At 34.9% G+C, this 26,359-nt stretch overlaps 2 protein-coding genes across 3 annotated transcripts; both read right to left on the bottom strand.

Moving 5' to 3' along the window:
* Positions 111-2,495, bottom strand: LOC18785996. 2 transcript variants are annotated; one of them, XM_020556548.1, is made up of 3 exons: positions 2,350-2,495; positions 1,238-1,395; positions 111-779 (listed from the first exon to the last, which is right to left on the bottom strand). In XM_020556548.1, the coding sequence occupies exon 3, from the start codon at positions 756-758 to the stop codon at positions 372-374; it is 387 nt and encodes a 128-aa protein (XP_020412137.1). In that variant the 5' UTR covers positions 759-779; positions 1,238-1,395; positions 2,350-2,495; the 3' UTR covers positions 111-371. The 2 variants fall into 2 exon arrangements, with proteins under 2 accessions (XP_020412137.1, XP_020412138.1); XM_020556549.1 differs by lacking the exon at positions 1,238-1,395.
* On the bottom strand, positions 2,588-20,979 carry LOC18785803. Its single transcript, XM_020557462.1, has 40 exons — positions 20,766-20,979; positions 19,653-19,984; positions 19,322-19,354; positions 19,099-19,185; positions 18,934-18,989; positions 18,287-18,370; positions 17,266-17,338; positions 16,469-16,524; positions 16,229-16,367; positions 16,021-16,089; positions 15,633-15,716; positions 15,157-15,207; positions 14,585-14,717; positions 14,350-14,411; positions 13,909-14,037; positions 13,200-13,290; positions 13,072-13,106; positions 12,423-12,498; positions 12,138-12,320; positions 11,809-11,967; positions 11,555-11,576; positions 11,321-11,435; positions 11,075-11,191; positions 10,391-10,705; positions 10,190-10,288; positions 9,788-9,904; positions 9,544-9,684; positions 9,176-9,290; positions 8,640-8,841; positions 8,346-8,537; positions 7,860-8,180; positions 7,531-7,740; positions 6,759-6,861; positions 5,539-5,682; positions 5,189-5,303; positions 4,790-5,027; positions 4,193-4,384; positions 3,788-4,108; positions 3,354-3,579; positions 2,588-3,022 (listed from the first exon to the last, which is right to left on the bottom strand). The coding sequence occupies exons 2-40, from the start codon at positions 19,980-19,982 to the stop codon at positions 2,978-2,980; spliced, it is 5,280 nt and encodes a 1,759-aa protein (XP_020413051.1). The 5' UTR covers positions 19,983-19,984; positions 20,766-20,979; the 3' UTR covers positions 2,588-2,977.

Below are 26,359 nucleotides of genomic sequence, written 5' to 3'. Positions count from 1 at the left end.
CATCTCTGTTGAAGACGTCTTCTTTTTTGCGAAAAAACAAAAACAAAAGACGTCTTCTTTTGTTTTGGGTTAACACGTAAAAAATTCTCTCAAATTGGTAGCCGGTTTTGTTTTGGAACAAAGCAAGGTGCCCATATTCTACTTAAAAAGTATACTGGAAACAATTGCAAGAAAGATTAAAAAAGGGGTAAATTTTACACCAAAAGAAGACAATAGCCAACACAACAAAATGCTGGCACGTATACTAGTGAAGTGATGATGCAAACATATCTTCTAGTGGTTCTTGCAAACATTTAACACAGACAAAGTACACCAACATCATTCAACCAAAACAAGGACGACTTCAAAACAAAGCAGCATTTCACACAAGATCAGCTTTTGTTCTTCTCTTCTTCCTTCATCCTCTTCTCCCACACGCGCTTCTTGTAATCAAGTAACATTTGTGGCATCTTCACCATCAACTTGGCAGTGTTTTCCCGTTTCTCTGCAGCTATCCTGTCAACTTTGTGCCCTTTCCTCTTGGTTCTCATTTCTTTCCTTGCTGGATCATATGGCCAATCCTGTCCCGCGAGGAGCACTTCCCTTCTAATTTTAGCTCGATGACGAGCACTGATTCCAAGCGGCTTCCATGCCCCTAGATGCCAGTAACCCCACACACCCTTGGATAGCTCGGAGCTGTGTTTAGCCAACTTCTCGCGCCATGGGTACTGGTACCCTCCAATTGTCTTTGCCACAGATTTTGCAGCTTGGCCTGCCATTGATGTACTCTTTCGGGTTCTCTGCCAGACCACAGAAGGAGAGAATACAATTATATATCAGCAAACTCTCAAGGGAATAATGATAAATTGATGATGGCAGTATTTATAATAATACATATATATATAATATTATTGCAACACACAATAAAACATAAATGATCTCAAGTTAAAATTAATAAACAAAATTCCATATGCACACATTCATCATGAACCAAATTCCAATTAATAAACACATTATGAACCAACACCAGAGCCTAAATCTAATTTAAAAACTATCCAAACAGCAAGGTAATAAACCTACCCAAATAATAAACCATATTTCAAACAGCAACCAAGAATTTAGATTAATTAAGCTACCCAATTAATAAATCAAATTCCAGATGCTATTAACCCAACCCAATTAAAAACAGAGCCTAATCTAATTGAAAAAAGATTCAAACAGCAAGTAAGATAATTTCATTTCTTTAAACCAAAAATACCTCCTGCAGTCGTTGACTCGTGTGAGCAGTGAGGAGCAGTAAAGAGAGATGGTGTCGATGGACTGTGGAGTGGAGGAGAAGAATACTATGGTGTCATTGGCTGCTGGTGGTGACTGATGCGAAGAAGACAATGGCGTGGAGGAGAAAGGATGGCGTCGCTGCGTCGTTCAAGGGGAAGAAGACGATGGTAAGCCACCGAAAGGAGTGAATATGTGAGGAAACCTAGCCTCAGTCGAGAGAAGAGGATGGGTCTTACAAAATGATGTTTTAAAATTTTAAGTTTGATCCATATTTGTTTTTTAAGTTTTGCCTAAAACACAGTTTCAATAATTGTGTTTTGACCCCATTTGTTTAAAAATATTTGAAAACATGTGTCAATTCTTTCATACTATATGACCCATATCCTAAAGAAGCAAACAAAACAAAAATGATAACCATACATGAAAACCAGATAAGCCTTGGTTAGATTGTATATCCTAATAGAGTGATCTATATCTTCTTGAGTGGCAAAACATGCAATGTATCAGCTTTGCTACATTAAAAATCTATATCTAGCTGATTAAAATGTTCCAAAAATCGCTAGTCTGTAGGCCGAGGCCTAGCGCCTAGAGGAGTAATCGGAACCTAGAGGAGTAATTGGCCCAGGCTACCTAGGCCGATTTTTGGAACACTGGTTAAGTGAGCAGGCACTCTGAAACAAAATGCCTTGTTAACAATGTTGAAGCTGGAACTTAACATGTGAATCTAAAATCACCAAAACAGGAGAAATAAAAGAGCCAGTGTTCTTGTATACAATCAAATGGCGCTTGGCTTCCTTATGTATTCATGGATCATCAAATAGCTGCTTTCTACAGTTAGCAAACCTAACAAGAGTAATTAAATTTTCATTTCCATTATCTCCAAACAGCAATTAGGGTTTTACTTCGAGCTTGAAATTTTTACAGTAGAAAAAACAACGAGAATGAAACGAAGGAATACTGAACGTTTGCGTTTGATAGAACCCTAAATCAATCATACCCACATCTTCGATCGTGAATCAAATAAAACAAAAAATGAGAGAACGAGGCAACACAATAAGCAATGAAGAATTAGAAAGAGAGTAACTAGCTCACCTGGTTTCGTGACGCCGCCGTGTCAGAGAGAATGAGGCAGAGTAGTGACCGGTGGGAGATCAAAATTGAAAATGAAGACTGACGAGTGAAGACGAGAAATGGACATTGCTTTGCTTTGCCTGTTCAAGTTGCTGAGGGTTTGATGGTTTGTGTATGGGCTTGGAAAATTAATGGGCTAGCTACTAGTATTTACATGTAAATTTCATAAAATAAAAATAAAATTGATTGGACCTTATTTTTTAGACAAAAGCCCGTTTAATTTTGAATTTTGAATGACCCACAAATAAGATGCACAACTTGGTTTGTTTTTGTCAATGATATCATATTATTGTACATTTGGTTAAGCAAATTCAAGGCTGTTGAAAGCCCTTGATGCATACAATTTATCCACCGAACCGAAAGTTCCTTAAATCTTAATTCTGCTTCTACAAAGCCCAAACTTGAACAACACGAGCCCCTCACTTAACTTAGCAAAATGCATCTCTGTTTTTCCCACTACAATTTTCTGGCTTCATAAAACAAAGAGATAAAAACATGACTCTCAGCCAGACGCTCAACTAAGCAACGTGCTCAAGGCTCTCCCTTCCCTTCTATATGGTCTGCTGGTGCCTCGTGTACTCGTCAGTTCTCACCTTGAGGTCACTCGGCTTTGCGCTGCTGCCTGAAATTGATGCTGCCATTATAAATAAGGACCACAATTAAAAACTCATTCCCTAGGCAGGGAAATCAAACAAACTACACAGATGATTAACTATTCAACACTGGCGTGGGGGTACTCTCTAGTGCAATGGTAAGTTTACTGATTTAATGCAGTACCCGTTATCTAAATAAATTTAATATTAATGGTATAAAAACAGGTTTGATTCTGCCAAAAAATTTATCATAGAATCCAGCATTAGTCAAATAATTTCTTCTGTTTTTCGGGTCAACTGAAGCCACATTGCAAGTAACTTGTGCAATTGTACTGCAATTCATTGTTAGTTAAAATATGTTACGGGTGTTACCTGAGTTGCATATGATGAGCTATCAGCCAGGAATTTCAGAAAATCTTGCTTCTTTCTGTCAAAATTGAACTTCGCGTTGTCCAATAATGCTTGTTCTCTCTTCATATCTTCCTGCATTTTTTCTTTTTTCCACTTCAACTCATTGATTTGTCTTTCAGAATCAAGATAGGTTTCGGGTAGGCTTGATGTCACTGACAGTTTAGGAAATCTCACATCTACATCTTCCCTAACATCAGATAAGTTTTAAAACTAAGATGTGGAGGCAAAAACTCCTGTTCCCATAGACAAATAACAACAATATCTAGACAGTAAACAAGTTATCTCTTAATTAGTTTAAGTGTGTTGAAAATTCCAAAAGGCTGTAAAATAACGAATTCAATATCATACGTAGTTAGAAATAAATTTTTATTTCATTTGTTGGCAGAGCTTCTTACCGGTTGCCAAGAGAAAACACACCAGTTGACCTAATCATCCCGCCATCTAAAGAAATGGCTCCATCACTTATACAAGGAAGTGCAGGAACCATATCTGCCCTTGTTTTATATATTTGCAAGCGAAAGAAGAGGTTATAAAATAGAGTCTCTCTCAGGCCATGCCCACTAGCTGTGACACAAAATAAGCTTGTGCTATCCACATGGATCATATTTACTGCATAACCAAGAAAACCGGGTGGGCATTCCCCATTAGGTAACCTTGGCTTCAGAAGATCAAGCCTCCTCTGTGGGTCATCAGGTACAAATTCACCAGCATATGGTCTGCAGAAGAAGAAGAAAAAAAATATTTTGATTACATAGCTGATACAATAAAGTTTACAAATTCACCACCAATACAACACATACCTTAAATTATCAAGACAAATGACCTGAAAACGGCCTTCTAATGTCCTTCCAATAGAAGCACCAAGCCCATGAAGACCAGAACTTTTCTTTATGCAGCCTTCATTGTCATACGTTTCTAAAGCTTTGACACCTTCATAAGTCTTACAGACAATTGACAACATAGTATCGATTCCTAAGTATTCTGATAAAAGCCTGCACATTCCAAATAAGTTAATAAAAACTAGGTCTAGTTATAGGCCTAAGTAGACAAGGTGGATAAGGTTGGGAAGGAAAGAGCCAGAGAGGGGGCGGATTAGAAACATCTTTATGGCCAGGTGTTGTCAATGTACTCATTCCAAAATGACCCTGAATTAGTGGGTTCCATTTACACCTGGTAAGTAAAAACCCCATCTCTTTTACTTCAAACTCCCTACAACTAAAAAAACATGGCAGAACTATGGCACCTAAACTCACCCCTCACTACTCAAAATCACAGGACTAGTAGTAAAATGCACGGACATTCGCGCACACACACACAACCCTACTTATGAGGTTATGGCTAATGCACAACTTCACAACTTGAGAAATAAGGAAAACAAAAAATATGAGAATTTCGACCTGCTAAGATTATCATCCTCTACTTTGCCAAGCATTGCAACAATACCCAGGACATCCTTGGTCAAGGTAAGATGGGCAGCCTGAGTGCCATGACGAGTTTTCAACTGCCATAAAATGCCTGCAGCAGACTTCTCACGCTGAAGAATCTTTTTGGTTGTTTCCTCCTCACTTTTACAGTGGGAATGGTCTTCATTTTCGATTTTAGATGCAGTTGAGGTATGATACTTCCCTAGAATAACTGAAAGGAAACTCTTCAGTGGAAAAAATTATGGAAACAAATAAAATAGTGAGCAATGTATTGCAAACAGGGTGTTTATTTATTTCACCTTTTTAGTTCGCGTGTTTTGAAATGAATTTATTTACATCACTAATGCAATGTAGATGAAGAAGAAATTTTACCTTGCAAATCGAGAATAGAGTCATCTAATTTGTTTCTCTGAGACTTCAGAAGTTTTATGTTGTCTTCATGCTGTTTAATTTTCATCCCCATCATTTGTAAATCATCTTGAAGTTTCTGTATAGATTAGTTCTTTGAAAAGTTAGTTAGTATGATCCATCCCCGCTCAAAAAAGGATCCTCTAGCAAAAAATGACCAAAATCATGAATAACAAAAATATTGAAAATTTAAAATTTTGTTATGGCTAATTAATTACTTCAAAAGCAAATGTAAGTGAAATATCCACTATATATTAGCGACATGCATGGTATATCAAAATATAAATGGTCTCCAGCATAGGTTCTTGTACAACCTTAGTGTAGTAGATGATGGATTCTGCTTGCGCGAATCCTCCATTTTGCATCCCATCCTTCATAACTAGACTAGTTTCTTTTTCGTCCACTTGCATCAATGCTGTTGAATCTTGAATAGATAATGACTTTGTATGATCTGAAATCTGCAAAAGGAAGATTAATTAGCATAAAAAATACAGGCAGACACGAGGACGCAAGAACCTAGGTTATTTTGGGCATGGGTTTTTCTGGTCCAAGTTTATCTTGTTTTTACCATGAATTATTTTCTTTGGTTAACCCTAGTTGTAGTTTTTCCAATATTAGCGGGCTCCTTAATTTAATTTCTCTCTCATAGAGGAAATAAGGTAATTAGGTGGTAAACCTTTCTTCTTGACTGTTTACTAGGCATGCTAAAATGATCACAACTAAGAAGTCGTCTCCACTCACTAATGAATTCATGGAAATACAAATAAGTTTCCAAAAGAAAAAGACTTTCTAAATGCTAAATATGTTGCAAAAATCATTGCTCTCCAGTAACAAGTGGTTTCAAGCCAACAAGAAAAGGCTGTAAACATATTCACTCACCACAACAGCAAGTGCCTCAACTTCTTAAATTAGTGGCAGTCTCTACAGGGAAAATTTAGTCAACTAGCAAAAGTTTTAGAACACTAATGCCTCGGACGCCCCAAAAGATTTACACAATTCAAGACAGCACTTTTAGGCTACAAAATGCAATTGCCTCTAAAGATTCAATTTGAGAACTTAATTCAAGCAATTATGAAGGACTACCTTCCACAGAAAACTACCAATTTCATAGTACTTCTTCCAAGGACAAAAATGCTTAGTTGCATGTTGATTTTCCATTCTTTCTTTTCCCTAGTGGAAACTCAAAGTGACGGAAAAATGAATTCTAGTGCAAACAATTGAGAAAATTTAACTAAACCCAGTGACGAAAAGCTGTTGAAAAATCAGAGAATTGCATTCACCACAGAATTGAAGTTTACTTTCTTGGCAATTCAAAGCATCGAAAAACAATGGCGAAGAGAACAACGACATGCATTTGAATTACCAACACCTAATGCTGTGTGGGCCATTGGGTAGCTAAAAAAATGCTTCAAGCGAGAAGAAAATAAAATATGGTTTGGAACTTTACAACCTAAAATATACCCAGTATTTTCTTGCATTTTCTCGGCCACCAATCAAAGAGAGGGCTGAGAGTTAAAATCAGAGAGGGACTCACCTGGTTGTTTGGTTGGAACATCTTTCTGGTTCTTTTCTCACCCGCTCTCACTCTGTATGCCTCTCTCCAACTCCAGCTGGTCTCCCTGGTTATTAAGAATCTAAAATTTCATTGACCTCCTTGTGGTTTCTGAAACATAAATTGGGTTGTAGTGGGCCCGATTCTCCGTCCGGAAGCAACGACCGTTTGATCAAAAGGGCCGCTCACTATGGTTAGACCCACTTGATCAAAGGGTCTGGAAACTAGATTACGAATAGAGTTGTTGGCATAAAGGCTAGTGGTGCGCGGTTCGAAGCCCATGATGCCGTGCCCGTGCGTGCGAGAGCCAAGACCCCATTGTCGAAATCACTTTACTTTTTAAATCATTTTAATGTTTTTATATAAATTCATCATATAAAATAATAAACCGAAATTATATTAGACACACTTCTTGTCCATGCCAATACCATTACTTTATGATGATGCAACAGCGTCCACAGATCTTGTCATCGTTACTTCATTATTGATTTTGATCACTTCATGTATGAATGAGAAACTAGGATGATGATATCATGTTGTTTTCTCCTTTTATGGAAGACAAATTACAGTTTGACACGTGCAAAAAAAAATTCATCAAAAACACACAAAATTCACTAAACACATGTCAAAATGTGATTGTGCTGAAAGTAAAGGAGACAAGTATTTTCTTATCATGTCAATATACATAAATGAGCACTACCTAGAAACTAGAAAGAGGCTCTTCATTTCTCATCTATTCTATATTGCACTGCACTAGGTAGTCTTAATAAGCCGACGCTCCTTCACTGTTGCAAGCTCGTGCCACTTCTTGTTTTTCTTGCGGAATTTCTTTAACGCTTTCTGATGGTCTTTGGTAAATTCCTCTATGGCAGCAATGACCGCGCTCATCGTTTCCTTGTATATTTCAATCTTCTTCTTCATTACCGCAACACTCCGCAAGACAGGAAAACAGATTTCAGGATTCCTGAAGGGCAATGAACAAAAGGTCTTGTTGGACAACAAAAAAAAACACTTTTGAAACATTAACAAGCAATGCACACTCTCAGATTGCAGAGAGAGAGAGAGAGAGAGAGAGAGAGCTACCCATATCCGAGAGAAACTGCTCCTGTTTGTCTTAAAATCCCACCATCCAGAGATACAGCACCATGTTTGATACAAGCACGAGCAGCTAACATGTCTTGCCTAGTTTTATAAACATGGAGCTCCCCAAAAAGAAAATAAAACAATGTCTGCCGAAGACCATGGCCTGCAGCTGTCGTCATGTGTAAATGATGCTCATCCAGGTCAACCATATTAACTGCATACCCCAAGAAACCATCCGGAGTATTTCCACTTGGCAAGATAGGATATGGCAAGGCCAGCTTCCTTTGAGGGTCACCACCATCAAAATCACCTGTGTAAGGCCTGCAATACAATTTTCAAATTCACGTCTCAAATTGCACAAGAAAGCATTCCAGAGTGTTATTATTTTTCCCTTTTGGACCCTTTTTTGTTTGGGAAAAAAATGCATTGCCGCAAAGGAAAAGTAATTCTAATTCCAAAAATGACGAATTGAAATTAGGAAGTTACTGTATATCTTCAAGGCTTATAACAAGAAACCGGCCATTTATGGATCTCCCAAGCTTAGCTGCTGCTGCATAAAGAGCATGCCTAGAATCAACTTCCCCATTGTGTTCATACTTCTCAAGAGCAACAGCAGCTGCAAAGGATCTACAGACAACAGCAAGCATTTGATCTTCACCCAAGTACTCAGATAATATCCTGCATACAGGTGAATATATAAACAAAAAGCAGAAGAATAAACAAATATTCTTCTTTACTTGAAGACTGGAAAACGAAAAAGGTAAAGGGGGGATAGTAGACCTGCTAAGCTCACTGCTCCCAGTACTACCAAGTAAAGCCACCAAACCGATCACGCCTCCCATGAAATCATTGCTCAACTCTTGGGATGGAACTCTTAAAAGGTTACAGAGTGTAGAAGCTGCAGTGTGGCTCATGCTTTCTATGCGGTGTTTCAATTCTGCTTTCATGGAACAGTAATCTGAATTGCAACGTTCAACAGAAGCTGCCAGCATGAACCAAAATATACACAAGCATTTTCGTAAGTACGTTATTTGTTTAGTCATTATAAAGGTAAAATGAAAAACTTAGCATGGGAAATATTATAAAAGAAAACTGAACAAAACGAAAGATCCTTGGATGAAGAGATAATTTGAAGTTTGAAATTGAGAAATTATATTCCAAAGATGTATGAAGTGGTCAACAAGCAAAGTAAGGTAAAGCAAGAAAACGCATTTTGGTACAGGAAAATCTCCTTCAAATAGGACAGGTTTTAAAACGCCACATTTATGCCAACCAAAGAAGGAAAAACCAATAAAATCATATAAGTAAATTAAAACCTTGCACAACATATATATCTTGCTCAATTACTGCCTTCTCCTTATTAAGCGCATCCAAATTTTTTTCCATATCTCCAATCTGCATTCCACTTTGGTGAAGGTCTTTCTCCAATTCCTGGAGGGATAAGAAGCAAAGTCAAGAATAGAAAGGAATTGTTTAAGGCAAGATTTCCAAATCTGCTTGATTATTGCATTAAGCAAATAAGCTGGACATTTCAATGAAGAGACATACGCATATTTGGGCTAATGAGAGCTCAAATACTTGATATGGGATCTGGATCATACAATAGATGAACTATGATGGTACATCCATGATACAAGACTTCACTTCATCTATAAGTAATTTAAAGCTGTATTTGTTTCCACACCTTCTCCTTATTCACATTTGATGCCTCCAAGTTTTGTGCTTGTGGAAGGGAAGAGGAATCTTGGAGAAGAAAAATCTTTTCATTTGGGCAAGGGATTGGACTCTCATCATACTCCACTTTTGGAGCTTTCATTACAGGAACCTGAACATAAAAAACTAGCCATGTCATTGTGGATGGAGGTAAATACAAGATATAAACTTCAGGTTACATATTACTAAATTAACGGTGCAATCACAATTAATACCATTAAGTTTCCTACTTGTTGAATTGAAGAGGAATCCTGGAGAGGCAAAACCTTGCCATGCGAAGACTGAACCTGAATCTCATCAAACTCCATTTTTGGAGTCCCAATTACGGGAGCCTGAACATAAAAATTAACGCCCGTCATTGTCAATGTGGCAGATACAAAATATAAACTTCAGGCTGCCTATAAACGATTTAAAAGTGCATTTTTTTCCATGCTCCACTTTTGGATCTTGATTTGATATGAAAGATAAACTTACTACGGTACATCTGTGCTAAAAATATGAAACTTATTATCTATTAATTCAAAACTGCATTTATTTCTGCATCTTCTCATTATCACAACTGGTACCTTTAAGTTTTCTACTTGATGAAGGTGAGATATATCTTGGAGAAGCAATACCTTTCCATTTGGACAAGTGAATTGGATCTCTTTATACTCCACTATTGGAGCTTGCTTGATCAATACTCTTTTCTCAACATGCTTACAATTTGACTCAGTCTTGTAAACAAGTACAAATATAAAATGATCAGAAACAAATTACAATTTTAACACATTAAAAAATGAACAAAAATATAAGACAGGTTGCCAAATATTACTTACCAGATGGAATGAAAATGTATAGACACCAGAAGTTTGAAATAAAGCTGGGTACTTGGATTTAAGTGGAAAGATATATAACCCTTGAATTCCTTTACGTGGCTCAGGTACTGCACATGCCGAAATGTCGCGAACATTTCGAAGACCCTCAGCATCACTTCTGAACTCAACTTCCATAAACATTTTTAAATTAGTTCTAGCAATATATTTCTGGTCAAGGGTCTTTGACGCACAAGAAGAGACATAACTGGCAGGACGAACAACAGCCACAATTACTTCTGGAGGAACTTTTCCAGCTGGGGCATCCACAGGCAATGCCTGAAAGGAAACATTAATTTACGTTTTACTTGAATAAATTTCTATTTGATGATCAAGACGATGGTGAAAAGTAAATTAAAAGTCTATTTTATTTTAAACAGAGAATAATGATTGTCAACAATGAAATACACATATACTCATCTCAACTCAACTGAATCCTCACCCTTTACTTGGTCACATGGACCAGTTTTCATCATTCAGGCCTATCTTAGAATATCTTCGACATCAGTTTATATCCAATCAATTTTACGTCATCCACATATCTCACTTTTGGCCTTTAATATCTTCCTCATTCTTGTGACGTGAACCAAATAATTCAAGCATAAATTAAGAATAAAGAAAAGAAAAGAAATCCAGAAATATACTAACCCCATCAACCCCCAACTCCTGACATTCTTCTACATCCAGCAGATCAATTGTAGAAGGAGATTTCTGGCGTTGTTTCTCGAGCTGGTTATCCCATTCATTACTTTCAACAGCTAAACACTGATGCCAATAGCTCAAAATTCAGTAAAACGGTCAGCTACAATACCGAAGGAAAACAAAACACCATCTTTTTTTCTCCAAAAGAACAAAGGTGAGAAACAAGATGTTAAAATAAAATAAGAAGCAAACCTTCCCAGAATCAATCACACTGACAGGTACAGATAAGGAGTCACGAATATCTAAACTCGTATCCCCGTCATTTATTTTAAGGATGCATCCCTTGTCAACTGACAGACTTAATGGCCTTACAAAAACAATAGCAATAACAGATGTATGCCAGTCAAGCCAAATGATTTTTTATGAATCAAGTGTGCAGGTTACATAAAAGAAAGATTACAGAAGAAAATGCACAAGAAACCGCACCTGCAAATAATTCGAGCCCCCCCTGTTTAGAAAGAAAAAAAAAACCAAAACAAAAGGTCAGGGACTTAAAACTGACCAAAATAATTGCATTGTAGAAGATATCCAGAAAAATCTAATTATCCTTAAGCATGTCAGAACAAAATTATGGAAGCTATGAGCACGTGGATTATATTTCAATAAGAACGTCACATAAGAAAATGTTAAAAGGATATTCAAGCTTCATGCCTGCACATGTTATTAGGAACATTACTTACCACCAGGGTCACCTTCGAGACCTTCAAGCAAAAAATACTCAATTGTGGCATAGACATTGTTGTTATGAACCCCAGCACATGCTCCCCTTAAAAGTTTGATTTTCTGGCCGCATTTCCAGGTCACTCCTTTCCTCTTTAGAGATTTATGAACCCTTGCAACTACAATTTAAGAGAAAAAAGTTATATGATTAACAAACATGTGATTCAATTAGATTAAAGTTAAAAATGAGAAGAATTGCATTAAATAAATAGGAACTCGTGCAAACAAATATTCAAATTTTATGTCACACTGCATCATGAAATCAAGCAGCTTCTCCTTTTACACCTACCTTCGGATGAAATGCGAAGTGCCTTTTTGTTTGCAGGACTGACAACAAGAACAGGTTGATCTTCACCACAGTGAGCTTCATCATCATATCGCTCATGCATTTGAAGAATCCAATCCTCATACTCCTTCTTTAGTTGAGAAAGAGTTAAATGGTTTCCATCTCTATATATTTTAATTCTGACATCTACGGAAATGAAAACAATCAGATTTAGAACAATAACAAACAGAGAATGCAGACTAATCAAAATAGATAGTTTCATATTTATTACATATAAATAAAGATCACCTTTTTCATTCTCAAGAGGCTGATTGCCTAAGTTCCTCAGTGAAGTGGTAAAAGGACTATGGTGTGCTAGATTGGTCTGTGATTAACAATGCATTTGATCAGTATATCATTTATAGTTGGTTTGGAACCAGCTAACCAGACATAATATATGCTTTCCATTTGCTCAGCTCCATGTGTGTGTATAAATTATGCTTTCTGCAGACAAGTAAAATCACCCAGATGTCTTTTGTGGAACTGTAAAGTAATATCAAATGGCCTCAACGTCTCAAACCCAATGATCATTGATCAGTTAGGTGTAACACAGCAAATATTTACTCATTGAAGGAAATGGCAAGGCCTGAAAAGAATACCCACGCCACCCAGAACTAAAGATAACAACGATGATACATGTTTGACCTTCTATCAATAAGTTATCAGTAATAAGTCTGCGCCAACCAACCAGCTAATATAACTATCTAAAATCTGTTATTTGCACGAACTAAAGCAAACAGGCAAAAAGAGGGAGAAGGGGGAAATATCAAAATACTCAAGAAATTTCCATAAATGAGAAGGATTGTTTTTCAACCCAAAAAAAAAAAAAATTCAATGGTGTGGTCACAGGCAGACTCGAAAATATTTTTCCTAACACACGCAAATATATAGCATTTACCTTAGATGGTGTTGGATTGAAACCAGCGTCAGTCTCTGCAACCACGACATTTTTGTTCAGGCATGTTTACAAAACAGAAGAATTCCAAAAGAATGACAAGAAAATGTTCAGGAAGAGAACTGGCGTACCGATAAAGCATTTAACTCTCAAACAACATATTTTCAACAAGTCTGCCTTATCTCCTTTTTTTTGCTTGAATTCCATGAACGGAAGCCGGGCCTATGGTATATCAGATAAAAAGACACCATTAGAACAAATAACGGTTGCATCTCAAAAGGAAAAAATCAACCACATCCTCAAATGAACGAACATTCCTCCAAATTGTGTGTTGGGATAATAATACTAAATAAAAGGAAAGCCTCTCATGGAGATATATAAAGCTTGTCAACATCTAAAACATTCATCAAACATTTAAGCACATAAATGCAATACAGAAACACACTAGTCCAACTCAACTTTTGTCTGTATATTGAGCTTTTTGGGATTAATGTACAAGGACTCCCTCAAAGGTCAGCCAATTAGGGAAGTGACCAATGGTAGCTACATAAGCAATCAGATGCATATTTCAAAAGCCCCATTAGATCGGGCATATTTTTGTCAAACAACCATTGGACTTCAAAAGCTTTAGCTATTAGGAAATAGGCCAATGATGTATTTCCAGACAACAGTTTCAGTGTGCACATGTGACAATAATTAGTGAAAACATATAATAGTTCAACCAAAAAGACCAAAACTTAGTATCTCTCTTTCTGATTGTAAACCTATTTATTTCTAATGTATTTTGAGAGAACAATTTATGCAAACAAAACAATTAGTTCAGGAAAACTAAATGCCTACCCAGCGAGCATCTGGAAGTAGGCGACCAAGCCTCCGAATAGAGACACGACTATAGGTTTCAAAGTTTTCCGAGGTTCCGCATCCATCAGATTCTAACCTCTCCAAAATTTTCTCAATATTCTCTTTTCCCTGTGATGAACAATTTCATAAACTTTCACAATGTAGTAAAACATAAGTTATGTACAAGAAGGGCGCACACAAAGATGCACGTGCAATATGGTGGGAGTTTGGGACGAGAAAAGAGAGGGTGGGGATATAGAGGAGAATAGGTCGGTTCAAAGAGGAAAGATGAAAGAAAGTAGGAAACAGATTGGAGGTTGAACTATGTGGGGTTGTGTACTTTGATAATACCATCCATGGTTTCTCAAAGTGGCTTATAAATGGATGGGGTATATTAGGTATTTTTATATAATGTCCAGCAACAAGAGAGTTAGTTCGTACCTCAACCATAGGAAAATAGGCACACTTGAGGCGAGCATTAGCTTGTATATATGCTTTCGAATCTACATATATGAAATATGACAAAGGGCCACTCAGAGTTGACATTTTGTTAAGAGTTAAGACATAATATATAAATGAATGAATATATAAAAGAGGTTGACAACTGCATAATTACATAATTTCTTTCTAAACAAAGAAAGAGATAATTTACCAAAGAACGAAATTAGTCCGTTACCTGGAGATTTAGTCATACTGTCTTGTTTACAGGAGAAATGAAGCTGTAGAACAAAATCAGGACCATTGCATGAATGAACGTTCGTAATTGCAATTTCCCCACCTTCAATCTCGGCTAAATCAACACCATTAACCTGGGAAATTAAAGGGGACAAATTCCTTACAAAGATCTAAAGACTTAACTTTAAGGTACCACTAAGAAGTGCGTGCTCATATACTCAACAATAGATGGGCACAGGAATGAACACTAAGACAGTACTCCTGATATTAGATATCTAAAAGCATATTAGATATTCAATAAATTACATGAAAGAAATTAAGAAAGCTTATCTTTTTGCTTCAAAAAAATTCCATCAAAGTTTTGTAATGATGCTGGCTGGAGGGTTAAAAAATACTACCAGAATCGGTCAGGCAGACAAGCCTGGCAAGTAAACCTTATATAATCTGATAAAATCCTAATCATGTTACAACTCACAGTTCAGGGATGCCTACTCAATCATCTGGATATATTAAAAATAAGACATTAATGAAATAACATTTTTAAAAATAATAAAAAACAAGACCATTAGAAACCTCAAAGTTTACTGGCGTTATGGTCTTCCCTGATTTGGATTCTTCATCACACTGCACATAGATAAAATAAAGCATGATAATGGATGAGGTTATTATAGTAGAAGTTAGAAAATAAGATGGTCAATAAATATATTTTTTGTCGACCTCGTATATGGAATAGATCCTGCCTGAAAGGCGAATTCCATATGCATCTGCAGTCACATTAGAGGGACTGAAATGCACATAAAGCAACAAATAGTTTTTCTGATTTTCATCAATTTACAACATGATTGTATCAATTCGTTTAGCATTATCCACAACATGTCTGTGCAGGACGGGAGTCTATTGCTCGCCCTTGCCTAGTGCAGCCTCTTGGACACGTTGTGTTGGGCCTAGTAGTGTCAAAGCAGTTTTAGAGGTACAGTGTCCATACAGTGTTAGTGCCGACTTGGCACCTTTTAACCTAAACATAAGCTATTAATTTAGTAAAATCAAACCTGAATATATGGGAAATATATATCCTTCAGCTTGCATTGGAGTTGAGATATGTCCAATTTCGATTTAGGTTTAAAAATTTCAACCTGTCAAGCAGAACTCAAAATTTAAAATTTAAAATTCAATCGAATTAAAATCAAAAACTTAAAATTATTCATAAGGCACAAATAACATTAGTACACAAACTTAACCTAGGTAGATTAGTGACTACTGCTCATGGCCTAGAGACACTGAAGCGTGAAAAAAGTAATTCAGAATTGTATTGGCCAAGTTCACATGCAAAAAGAAAAGAAAAGAAGAGAGGCAAGAACCAATATCTCAAAGAAAACTCATAACTTTATAGTTGAACTAGACAATAATTTGATAACCACAAAAGATGCAAGACTCCACCTTAGTAAAGCTTCCATGTGGAGTTTTGCTAATTTCATCTTCTAAAGGATCCCTCATACCACCATCAGTCTAAAATCAAAGTTACAGTTACAATTAGTAGTTTGAGAAATTAACACACCAGTAAATGATTATATAACAAACAAGGGAAATCAATATAAGCACAAATACTGCCTTCTGAAAAGAAATAAACTGCAGCGCACACTTTTACCTTCCAATTAGAATCAGAGTCTGACCCTCTTCTTTTCTTTTGAATATTAGAGTTTGACCCTGTGAGTAAAGCCTCTCTGTCAAGATGCAATGTATACACTTTCCTGGAGTCCTTTGTCTTGGAAGAAACTAGTGCATGCCTATAACATGACATTGAAATTATCATTGATGTATTCAAGGAACCATTTCAGCAGAAAATCAACTCACATTGAGAAGAAAAAGAAAATCAGAGAAGTTATACCTCCCTAATTGCATAGATGCTAAAGGTCCTCCATAACCAAACATTCCAAAAAATGGCTACATAACACACAAAACAGAGCTTTAGAAACCAAGCCAGTACTGAATATACCATAGACAGAATAATGACATGCAGATTATGGATAAATTCTAATAACTCATAGACTACTTTGAGTCTCACTTTTGGGTCATATTAAGTTCTGAAAGAGGGAAATAAAATACATGAAGTTGCAAATAGAGTTCCTTTTTTTTGTTTCAGTTGAGGGATATACAACCTTAAGAGTCTAAATAAAGCTATAAGGTTCTCATGATTAACTTCAATATATAGTTACAAATTATTGTTTTAGCAATAAAGAATGCCCTTTATCGAATCTACAAAATATTGAAGAGAAAATCTAACCGATGACGTATGCTACAAAAGGTGTCAGAAACAAGATGGCAAATTCAAGAATGCAAAAGTCTTTGCTCTAAAGTAGAGGTCACAAGTTTGATAATCCCTTCCATAAATGTCTTTACTGATTAAAAGAGCAAAATATATTTATAACCAAAAGAGCCACTGGAAAATATACATTGTAGACAGAAGATTTTATATCTCAATATATCAAATTTAAACACAAATTAGGTAATCATGGTCTATAATACAACAGACGTAAATACAGCTGCATGCTTCTTCACTACATGTATGATGTATCATGTGTGTATTATGCATACTAGATAATTATTCAACCAAAAATGAAGGGGAAAAGTAAAATAAAGACTAACAGAAACCTTGACAGGAAGATATTTGTGATTTAGTTTTACCGTTAAGTACGGAGGTCTGCCCCCGATCGCCTGTTCTCTTAAAGATCTGTGAAGTGAAGCACCCATCTTTCCCCTAAAAGGAATGTGAATCATATTCTTAGCATGGAAATAAAACGCTTAACCTCACATTCCTTACCATCACTATATCAAAACTAAATGCATACAGTTTACAAATCAAGACTGAAATTTTCAGGCTATTCATGTTAGATTTTCTATCACATTTAAAATAAAATAAAATATAAAAAAAAAAACCAGCCATCAATTAAGCCATTATAATAACCCGAACAAAACTTAGAGGCATCTTTGAAAGGAATGAGTTCCAACAGTATGAAACATATTGGGGTATCTGTCCTTTTGCTTTCCTTTGTAATTCTCTTGTCATATGGAAACTTGATATTGGATTTTTAGCAAAACTTTTTTCACCATTCCTACCCAAACTTTTGCCTTGGACTCTTGTAACTCATAACCCCCAAGCAAATTTATTTTAAAAGAGAAGACATAAAACGGTTCAAGGAAAATTAAATACCACTTCACTATACAATGTTCATCGCTTCCATCCATCCCAGGGCCAGTATCAAAAATTGAAATCACATCATCAGCCACATTCATCGCTTAACCTCACATTCCTTACCATCACTATATCAAAACTAAATGCATACAGTTTACAAATCAAGACTGAAATTTTCAGGCTATTCATGTTAGATTTTCTATCACATTTAAAATAAAATAAAATATAAAAAAAAAAACCAGCCATCAATTAAGCCATTATAATAACCCGAACAAAACTTAGAGGCATCTTTGAAAGGAATGAGTTCCAACAGTATGAAACATATTGGGGTATCTGTCCTTTTGCTTTCCTTTGTAATTCTCTTGTCATATGGAAACTTGATATTGGATTTTTAGCAAAACTTTTTTCACCATTCCTACCCAAACTTTTGCCTTGGACTCTTGTAACTCATAACCCCCAAGCAAATTTATTTTAAAAGAGAAGACATAAAACGGTTCAAGGAAAATTAAATACCACTTCACTATACAATGTTCATCGCTTCCATCCATCCCAGGGCCAGTATCAAAAATTGAAATCACATCATCAGCCACATCCACACTGAAAATAATAAAGGGGAAAAAGGAAAATAATAAAGTAACCATGGAGATATAATAAAGGATAACAATGAGTAAGAGAATGGATATAAGCACAATAGATGGAGTAGCATTTAAGGATCAAACAAATACATCTATCAACTTGAAAGATGAATTGCAAAGTTAGTTTTCAGCAACAAATGACATTGCACGAGGAGCTCAACGAATCTATAACTTAACAAGTGAAACCTTAATTTCAATTACATGGCTCAACATGTAGTTAGTGGTTGTATCAGTAATCATTAATAAGGAGCCTGCAAAGAATCTCTAAACAACTCTAACAGCATGATAGACCAGAATACAAAAGCAACCACCACATAAAGGAGAATATCCCAACAGTATCAGAAAAATAATGGTCAATCTTCATCTCTCGACCATGATATATCGCTTTCCTTAGGAAGCACAAATCAAAGACCATATAGCATACATGGTCCAGGTTGTACAATTGAAGCAATAGATTTGACAATAATGCAAATCAACATTAAAAAGAAAAACCTTGTATTATTATAGGATCTACAATTGACATACCTTATAAGTTTCTTATGTCTCCTGTCATTTGCCCAAACAGCTTGGAGGGAATTATCCTGATGCATTTATGAGCAGCAGAACTTAAGCAATTAAATGAAAACAAAATTAACCACATAAGTGAATAACCAGATCCATTTTCTCAGCTGTATACGTCAAGCAACTTACAATCAAATCTGCCAGAGCAGTCTCAAATGTGTACTCTTCTGGTAATTCTTTTAGTATATCAGTAACAGGTGTCAGATCCCACATATTCTACAAACCAGACAACTCCATCGTGAATTAATGGCAACCTTTGACCAAGCGCATTAAACTTTCAAATGAGCAATTCAATTATGATTTTCAAATTACATAGTAATATGGAAACAATAATGTAAGAGATATTACTAACCTCAAAAGTATAAGCACTCTCATGGGAACCATCCTACCTCATAAACAAAACAAGCAAAATATTACGGTACGAAAAACATATATAGTTTCCGTCGACAAGCAAGCAAATTAAAAGATCGCAACCACAACAGTAGCCTTCCAATTGGTTGAGAAATCAAATAACATGGCCCCCCCCTCTTAAAAAAACACAAACAACCATTTCAGATCAATTTAGTTTCAAATTTCCCGTCACCAAAGAGACCAATGCTTCCATGTTCTTTCATATTTCCCAAAAGTTATCCAGAAACTAAACCAATTACAACATAGTTTGAACTCATGCATCTTATACTCACATGAAGCTTTAGAATATGACACTCATGTGGCTTGAAGTTCTTGAAATTCATTTCACCTCTTATCTTCCTATCATTGGCATCTTCAAGAAATAAGCAACCACCTTTCCAATCAATATCCCTTTTCCGCTTCCCTGAGCTGAATCGTCTATAAGTGAGAGAGTATTCCTCTTCCAGCCTTTGAATGAAATCTCCAAATGGCATTGTGGGCTTAGGATTTTGAAATGTCAAACAAACGCTTGTGCCATTTGGTAATAGGATCTTGAATCTATATGCCCTGTCCTTATCACCATGATCTTCAAGCATTTGGCTCTTTTTCGTCCGCTGCAGCATTGCTGCATCCATTTTCAGCAACACGAAATCTCTTTAGAAAAGACAATAACAGAATGAAGAGATTTGTAATTGCTCGGGAGCCAAGAAAAATCATCTCAACCCACATAACTCTACATACTAATGTCTCTTGTGCATGTAAATAAGTGCAATATGATGCATTATCTGACATTTTACTAGCCCAAAGAAGGTAATGAAGTAGGAAACACAGAGAAAACTGTTATTATTGACAGAAAATTCAAACGAAAGGAAAAGGAGTTAAAAGTGTTTCAACGCCAAGAAAATCTCACTTTAGGTGATATATATATATATATATATATAGAAGATTTGAAGTCGCCCCCAAACCATCATTAGTCATACGTTATTTCGTACAACATTTTATGGGCCACCAGGAGTTAATAAACAAGCAAAATGCAGAGATAAAGAGAGAACAGGAGTATCAGGACCGATTTCGACAGAAGATTACAAAAGCCAAAACATAGCTTTCAAACAGATGGTTGAAGAACATGTTAAGAGGCATTCAACCCACAGATAAATCAATATCCAGATGTAGATGACATAAATGACTAGAGGCATCAACAAAATTCTTTCACACTGGTCACTTCTAGCTCGGTACGTGTTGAAGTAAATGTGCCTTTGATTAAAAAATCAATAAATAATAGCCGTTGTGTGAAACAAGCATTCAATCACTGTATAATCAACATTCGCACACACACACACACACACAGAGTATAGATATATCATATATTATATACATATACATTCAAGTGTGTATAAGCTTCATGCCTTTGAAACTCTGAGACTCTATTTTCGTACGGAGACGCCTGTTGCGTGGAGCTCACGCAGTGAAGCAAAACTTTTAGGGTTTTCAGAGAGCAAAAAAGATAGGTTGTATTTTGTAGAACGAAAAGAAATGGGAAGAGAAAGCGACGTTCAACTGTTGAGTATGAGAGCAGAGAGTAGAGAAATGAACCGTCTTCTCCTTTCCTCGTCACAGTAGGCTAGCACACAGCGAATGCTTTTTCTCTTTGGCCAGGTGGCTACAGTGCATACTAGAATGCGCTGGTTTGGCTTTTCTCGCCACGTCAGCGTTACATTTGGCCTTTGGTATGGCGCACGATACCCCATCGGTTCATATTAGCGGCGTTGCTGAAAGGCGGTGACTTTGGGGTGAGATGCGCACGTTCTTCTTAACTTGCGCCGGATGAGCATTACACGAAAGTTGTCCTTGGGTGCCACGTGTGAGAGACTGGGAAAGTCAGGAGACAGTGTGGTGTGTGACCCTCCGCCTCGTGGCGTATATGGGAAACGACTGAGGGCACGCGATATTTTAGCCTTTTTAATTACTTTAAGGGTCAAATATTTTTTTGTCATTGAATTTTACATGAATTTTCAATTTGATTATTGAGAAGAAAAAAAATTAGTCAAATTAGTCACGGTATATTAATCAAAGTTTATAATTTATAAATTTGACGTTAAGTTTTCTTTAAATTTTTAGGTTAAATATCTTTTTTGTCATTGGGTTTTATATGAAATTTCAATTTATTCACTGAAAAAAAAAAAAAAAGCCAAAATCCATGCAAATGCTATGCTCTTGCGCATGTTGCTCGTAGGCTGAAAATTTATAGTTTGTGTAGCATCAATTAAGGCTAAAAAACAAAAGGGAATTATATCATGACAAAATATGTTCATATATAATAATTTCACAAAAATGCAAATTGATCTTTTCAAAAAAGCTCAAATCGTAATCTCAACCAGTATCATACTCCCACAATCACACAAATTTCAATCTATACCTATGTCAATACATAGATTTGACCAAATATAAAGTTCAAAATAGAGTTTCGTATTTGCATGGCTTGGCTAACTTTTTTTAGTGGCTAAATTGAAATTTTATGAAAAACCGAGTGACTAAAAAGGTATTTAGCAAAACAACTTAATAGAAACCAACTGCAACTCCAAAAATGGTGAAATTTTGATAATACAATGATCAATTTGGATAAATTTGTTTCGTAGTGACCAAATTAAAAGTTAGTTTAAAATCCAGTGACCATAAAGGTATTTAATCCATAATTTAATTAGTAATTATATTTTAATTATTATTTATTTAATAATAGTTATTGTTTAAATATTTTACTAATTTTTCGACAATAGTAATGAATTATTTTAAATTATTTTTGTGGACTTTTTTTTTATTCATTTTATACAAAATTAGTTTGTTTGGTATAATATTTCAAAGTTATAGCCGAGCAGCTATACTGTTTTAATTATCATTTAATATAATAAAAATATAATTACTAATTAAATAAGGCTAAGATATTGTAAATATTTTTAAAAAAAAATTATCAAAACTGCAAATATTAAACTAAATAAACTAATTTTCTATAATAAAAGATATAAAACAATGTCCACAAAATAATTTTAAATAATTAATTACTATTCATTAAGTCATTTATGAAATTAGTAAAATAAATAAATACTAATTATTTACTAAACAAATAATAATTAAAGTAATTAAGCAAGAGAAATCCATATTATGCTTTCAAAAGGTATAGCCGAGCGGCTATACTTTAAAGTATTCTATTCATAGCTTATAGCCCCGCGGCTATACTTTTAAAGTATTGTATTTCAAGGGTATAGCGGGCGGCTATACTATTTTAATTATTCTTTTATATGATTATAACATAATTACTAATTAATATGATTAAATAAGGCTGATAAATTTCTTAATTGCAAATATTAATCAAAATTGCAAATATTAGACTAAAAAAACTAATTTTGTATATAACAAAATATAAAACTGTGTACACAAAATAATTTAAAATAATTAACTACTATTTATTAAGTAATTGATGAAATTAGTAAAACATGTAAATACTAATTATTCCGGAAGTAAATAATAATTAAAACATAACTACTAATTAAAGTAAATAAACAAGAGAAATCAATATTATTCTATTTAAAGGGTATCGCCGCACGGCTATACTATCAAAGTATTCTATTTACAGCGTCTAGCCGAGCGGCTATACTGTTAGTCTATTAATAGGGTATCGCCGCCCGGCTATACCTTTAAAGCATTCTATTCATAGATTATAGCCGTGCGGCTATACGGTTTTAATTATAATTTCAAATTATTATAACATAATTACCAATTAATATGATTAAATAAGGCTAATATATTTCTTAATTGAAAATATTAAACTAGTTTTTAATCAAAATTGCAAAAATTAAACTAAACAAACTAATTTGTATATAACAAAATATAAAACAGTGTCCATAAAATAATTTTAAATAATTAATTACTATTTATTAAGTAATTGATGAAATTAGTAAAACATTTAAATACTAATTATTCATTAAGTAAATAATAATTAAAATATAACTACTAATTAAAATAATTAAAGAAGAGAAATACATATTATGCTATTTAAAGGGTATAGCCGTGCGGCAATACAGTTACAGTATTCTATTTAAAGAATAAAGCCTAGACGTTTAAAATATTCGACTCACAGAGTATAGTCGGCTGGCTACACTGTTTGTATTTCGTATGATTATAAAATAATTACTAATTAATATGATTAAATAAGGCTAATATATTTCTAAATTGCAAATATTAAACTATTTTTTAATCAAAATTGCAAAAATTAAACTAAACAAACTAATTTTCTGTATAACAAAATATAAAACATTGTCCATAAAATAATTTAAAATAATTAATTACTATTTATTAAGTAATTGATGAAATTAGTAAAACATTTAATTATTCATTATTCATTAAGTAAGTAATAATTAAAAGATAACTACTAATTAAAATAATCAAAGAAGAGAAATACATATTATGCTATTTAAAGGGTATAGCCATGTGGCTATCCGGTTATAGTATTCTATTTAAAGTTCGTCGACATAGACCTAAATTTCGTAGGGAGAGGTTTTTGTTTTTAATAAATATAAATTTATTTTCTTTATGTCAATCATTTTTCTTATTATTTTATTTTTTGAATTAAATAATATCTTAGCCTTATTTTTACTTTCAGTAGTAATTATGTTTTAATTATTATTTATTTATTGAATAATTTGAAATTTATTTAAATATTTAAATACTAATTATTTAATAAATAAATAAGGCTTAATTATATTAATGCCCTATGAACCTTCGGTCAAATACCACTTTGTCCATTCAAACTCAAAATGATCTACTTTTATCCTTTGACCGAGGTTTAGTGACCCATTTTGTTTTATGCCGTCAACTCCATTCAAAACTCTGTTAACTTTGATGACATGGCATGGGTATTTTTGGAATTCCATACATATGGATCAATACTCACCAATTAAGTGGGTGACATGGCTAGTCCATATAGAACATAATTAAATATTATAATAATAAATTACCTTTAAAAAATTACAACTAAATATAATATTTAAAAACCCTACCCAGCCGCACCAATCCCTCCCACTCAGATCCCACCTGAAAAATCCTTATCGCTGCCCAAAAAATCCTTAATGAATGACTCCACAATCATCGTCGTTGTCACCACCACACTCACTTGTCGCGAATTTTGAGGTCAGAGAAGGAGATGAAGATGGGGATTTGGATGCCAAGGGCTTCGGAGAAGAAGAAGTAGGCTACGATGACGAGGGTGAATGGGAGCAGAAGGACGAGGTCGCGAAGGAGGCTGCGATCTTCAATAGCGATGAGCATGAAGTAAGGGAAAGAGCCCTAGGAGATGAGGACCATGCCGTCGAGGTTGGCGGCGATTGACTCGTATGACGCTGTTTCGCTCATGTTGCAGGACGTGGTCTATGATAGGGTCTTGATTTAGTTCATTCTCTTTGAGGATTTTTGTGCATTTATTAATTTCAAAAGAAATAAACCAAAATACAGTGTTGGGGTTTTGAGTAGAGGAAAGATGGGTTTGGGTCTTACAATTCCCCAATTAATGAAATCCATGTTTGTAATCATTTTAATGTTTACTACAACTTACATGAAATATATAGAAATGCATTAAACAATAAAATGTCCTCGTTGAGGATGAATTGAATTGAGGTGGATTTGGATTGAAGAGAATTAAGTTTCGGATTCCTATTGAATTTATTTACTAAACCATATGGATTCAATAGAGTTAGATTCTGGATTCCTATTAAAATTGTTTACTAAGTCATATAGAATTGGGGAATGAGTGATGCTAATTACTAAAATGTCCTCGTATTGGGTTAAAGTATTTGGAATTTTTAAAAATTGTGTGTGGATATAATGGATAAAAAACATGAATTCCTAATGTTTTAGTTCTCTAGGAATTAGAAAACCACATCCCACCCAATAGTTGAATTTCTCCAAAGTCAGGAATTCAATTCCTAATTTTGTGTGGACCTCACTTACTTTTTAATTCCATGATATAAAGTAAACACAAGAATCCTCCACAATTAGAATTCAATTCATGATTAGTAAACACACCACAAATAATAAAGCTCTAAAATATAACTTCACAGCTCCATCTTGCATGGGTCTGTAAAAGCCACAAACCCAAACTCAACGTAGGCTAAATGGGGCTGGCTCTATATGCCCAAGCCCAACCAGAGGGTTTCAAACCAAGTCCACAAAAGTAGACGACGCACGTGAAGCCCAGCCCACATGAAGCACAGCCTCCCCATCGGCTACAAATTTGAAATTTAATCCACCCTCTCTATTTCAGAAGGCTACCGCTTCAAGTCTTGATGATGGATTAAATTTTGGCTGGTGACAAGCAACTTTCATCATATTTATTGTACCACAACATCACATCACAAATATTAGGCTTTTTTCTGGGGGACCACTGTGCATGCATAATTCTTCTGCAAGTTTTGTTGTACACAAATTTTTCTTCTTCTTCTTCTTCTTTTCTGTGTGGTAATTTTTGAAGTTGGTTAACAAATAAACATGAAGACATTAGATTAGATTTGTTGTACCAAATCTAAATTAGATCCAAAGGAATGTAAATACCTCATGATAACAACGAATAGTGGCTAGTAGTTGAGATCTCTTAGTTTAATTAATTAGGTAGTTGAAGCATAAACCATCATCTCATTCCATCCCGTAGCATACCCATAATTGTTTGATACAAGGTAAAGTATATATACATGCGTATGTTATTACCATATGTATGTCAATGTAAACATGGAGGAAAGCAGGGAGTGATAGTAGAAAATAACGTTCGAACTTAGATATTATGAAAGCTGCATTTCACCCACCAAAATTTAATCCATCAAAAGCAGAAAAGAGTCCCTTTAAATGCAAGCAATAATAGGGTCATCTACCAGTTAGTAAAACTCTTTTATTCTCCATTTTCAAGTACTCATAGCTTTGGTTTGGTTGGCTCTGTGCAAAATAACTTCACAGCTCAGCA

Source organism: Prunus persica, chromosome G2, assembly GCF_000346465.2.
Source record: "Prunus persica cultivar Lovell chromosome G2, Prunus_persica_NCBIv2, whole genome shotgun sequence".
Classification (NCBI taxonomy): Eukaryota; Viridiplantae; Streptophyta; class Magnoliopsida; order Rosales; family Rosaceae; genus Prunus; species Prunus persica.
This window is presented reverse-complemented; position numbering and strand designations above follow the sequence as displayed.

Coding starts and splice junctions, on each gene's coding strand:
- LOC18785996 (XM_020556548.1), bottom strand. CDS start 758: ATGGCAGGCCAAGCTGCAAAATCTGTGGCAAAGACAATTGGAGGGTAC.
- LOC18785803 (XM_020557462.1), bottom strand. CDS start 19,982: ATGCTGCAGCGGACGAAAAAGAGCCAAATGCTTGAAGATCATGGTGAT. Junction 19,355..19,652: donor GTCATATTCTAAAGCTTCAT/GTGAGTATAAGA, acceptor TTTATGAGGTAG/GATGGTTCCCATGAGAGTGC. Junction 5,304..5,538: donor CCATCATCTACTACACTAAG/GTTGTACAAGAA, acceptor TAATCTATACAG/AAACTTCAAGATGATTTACA.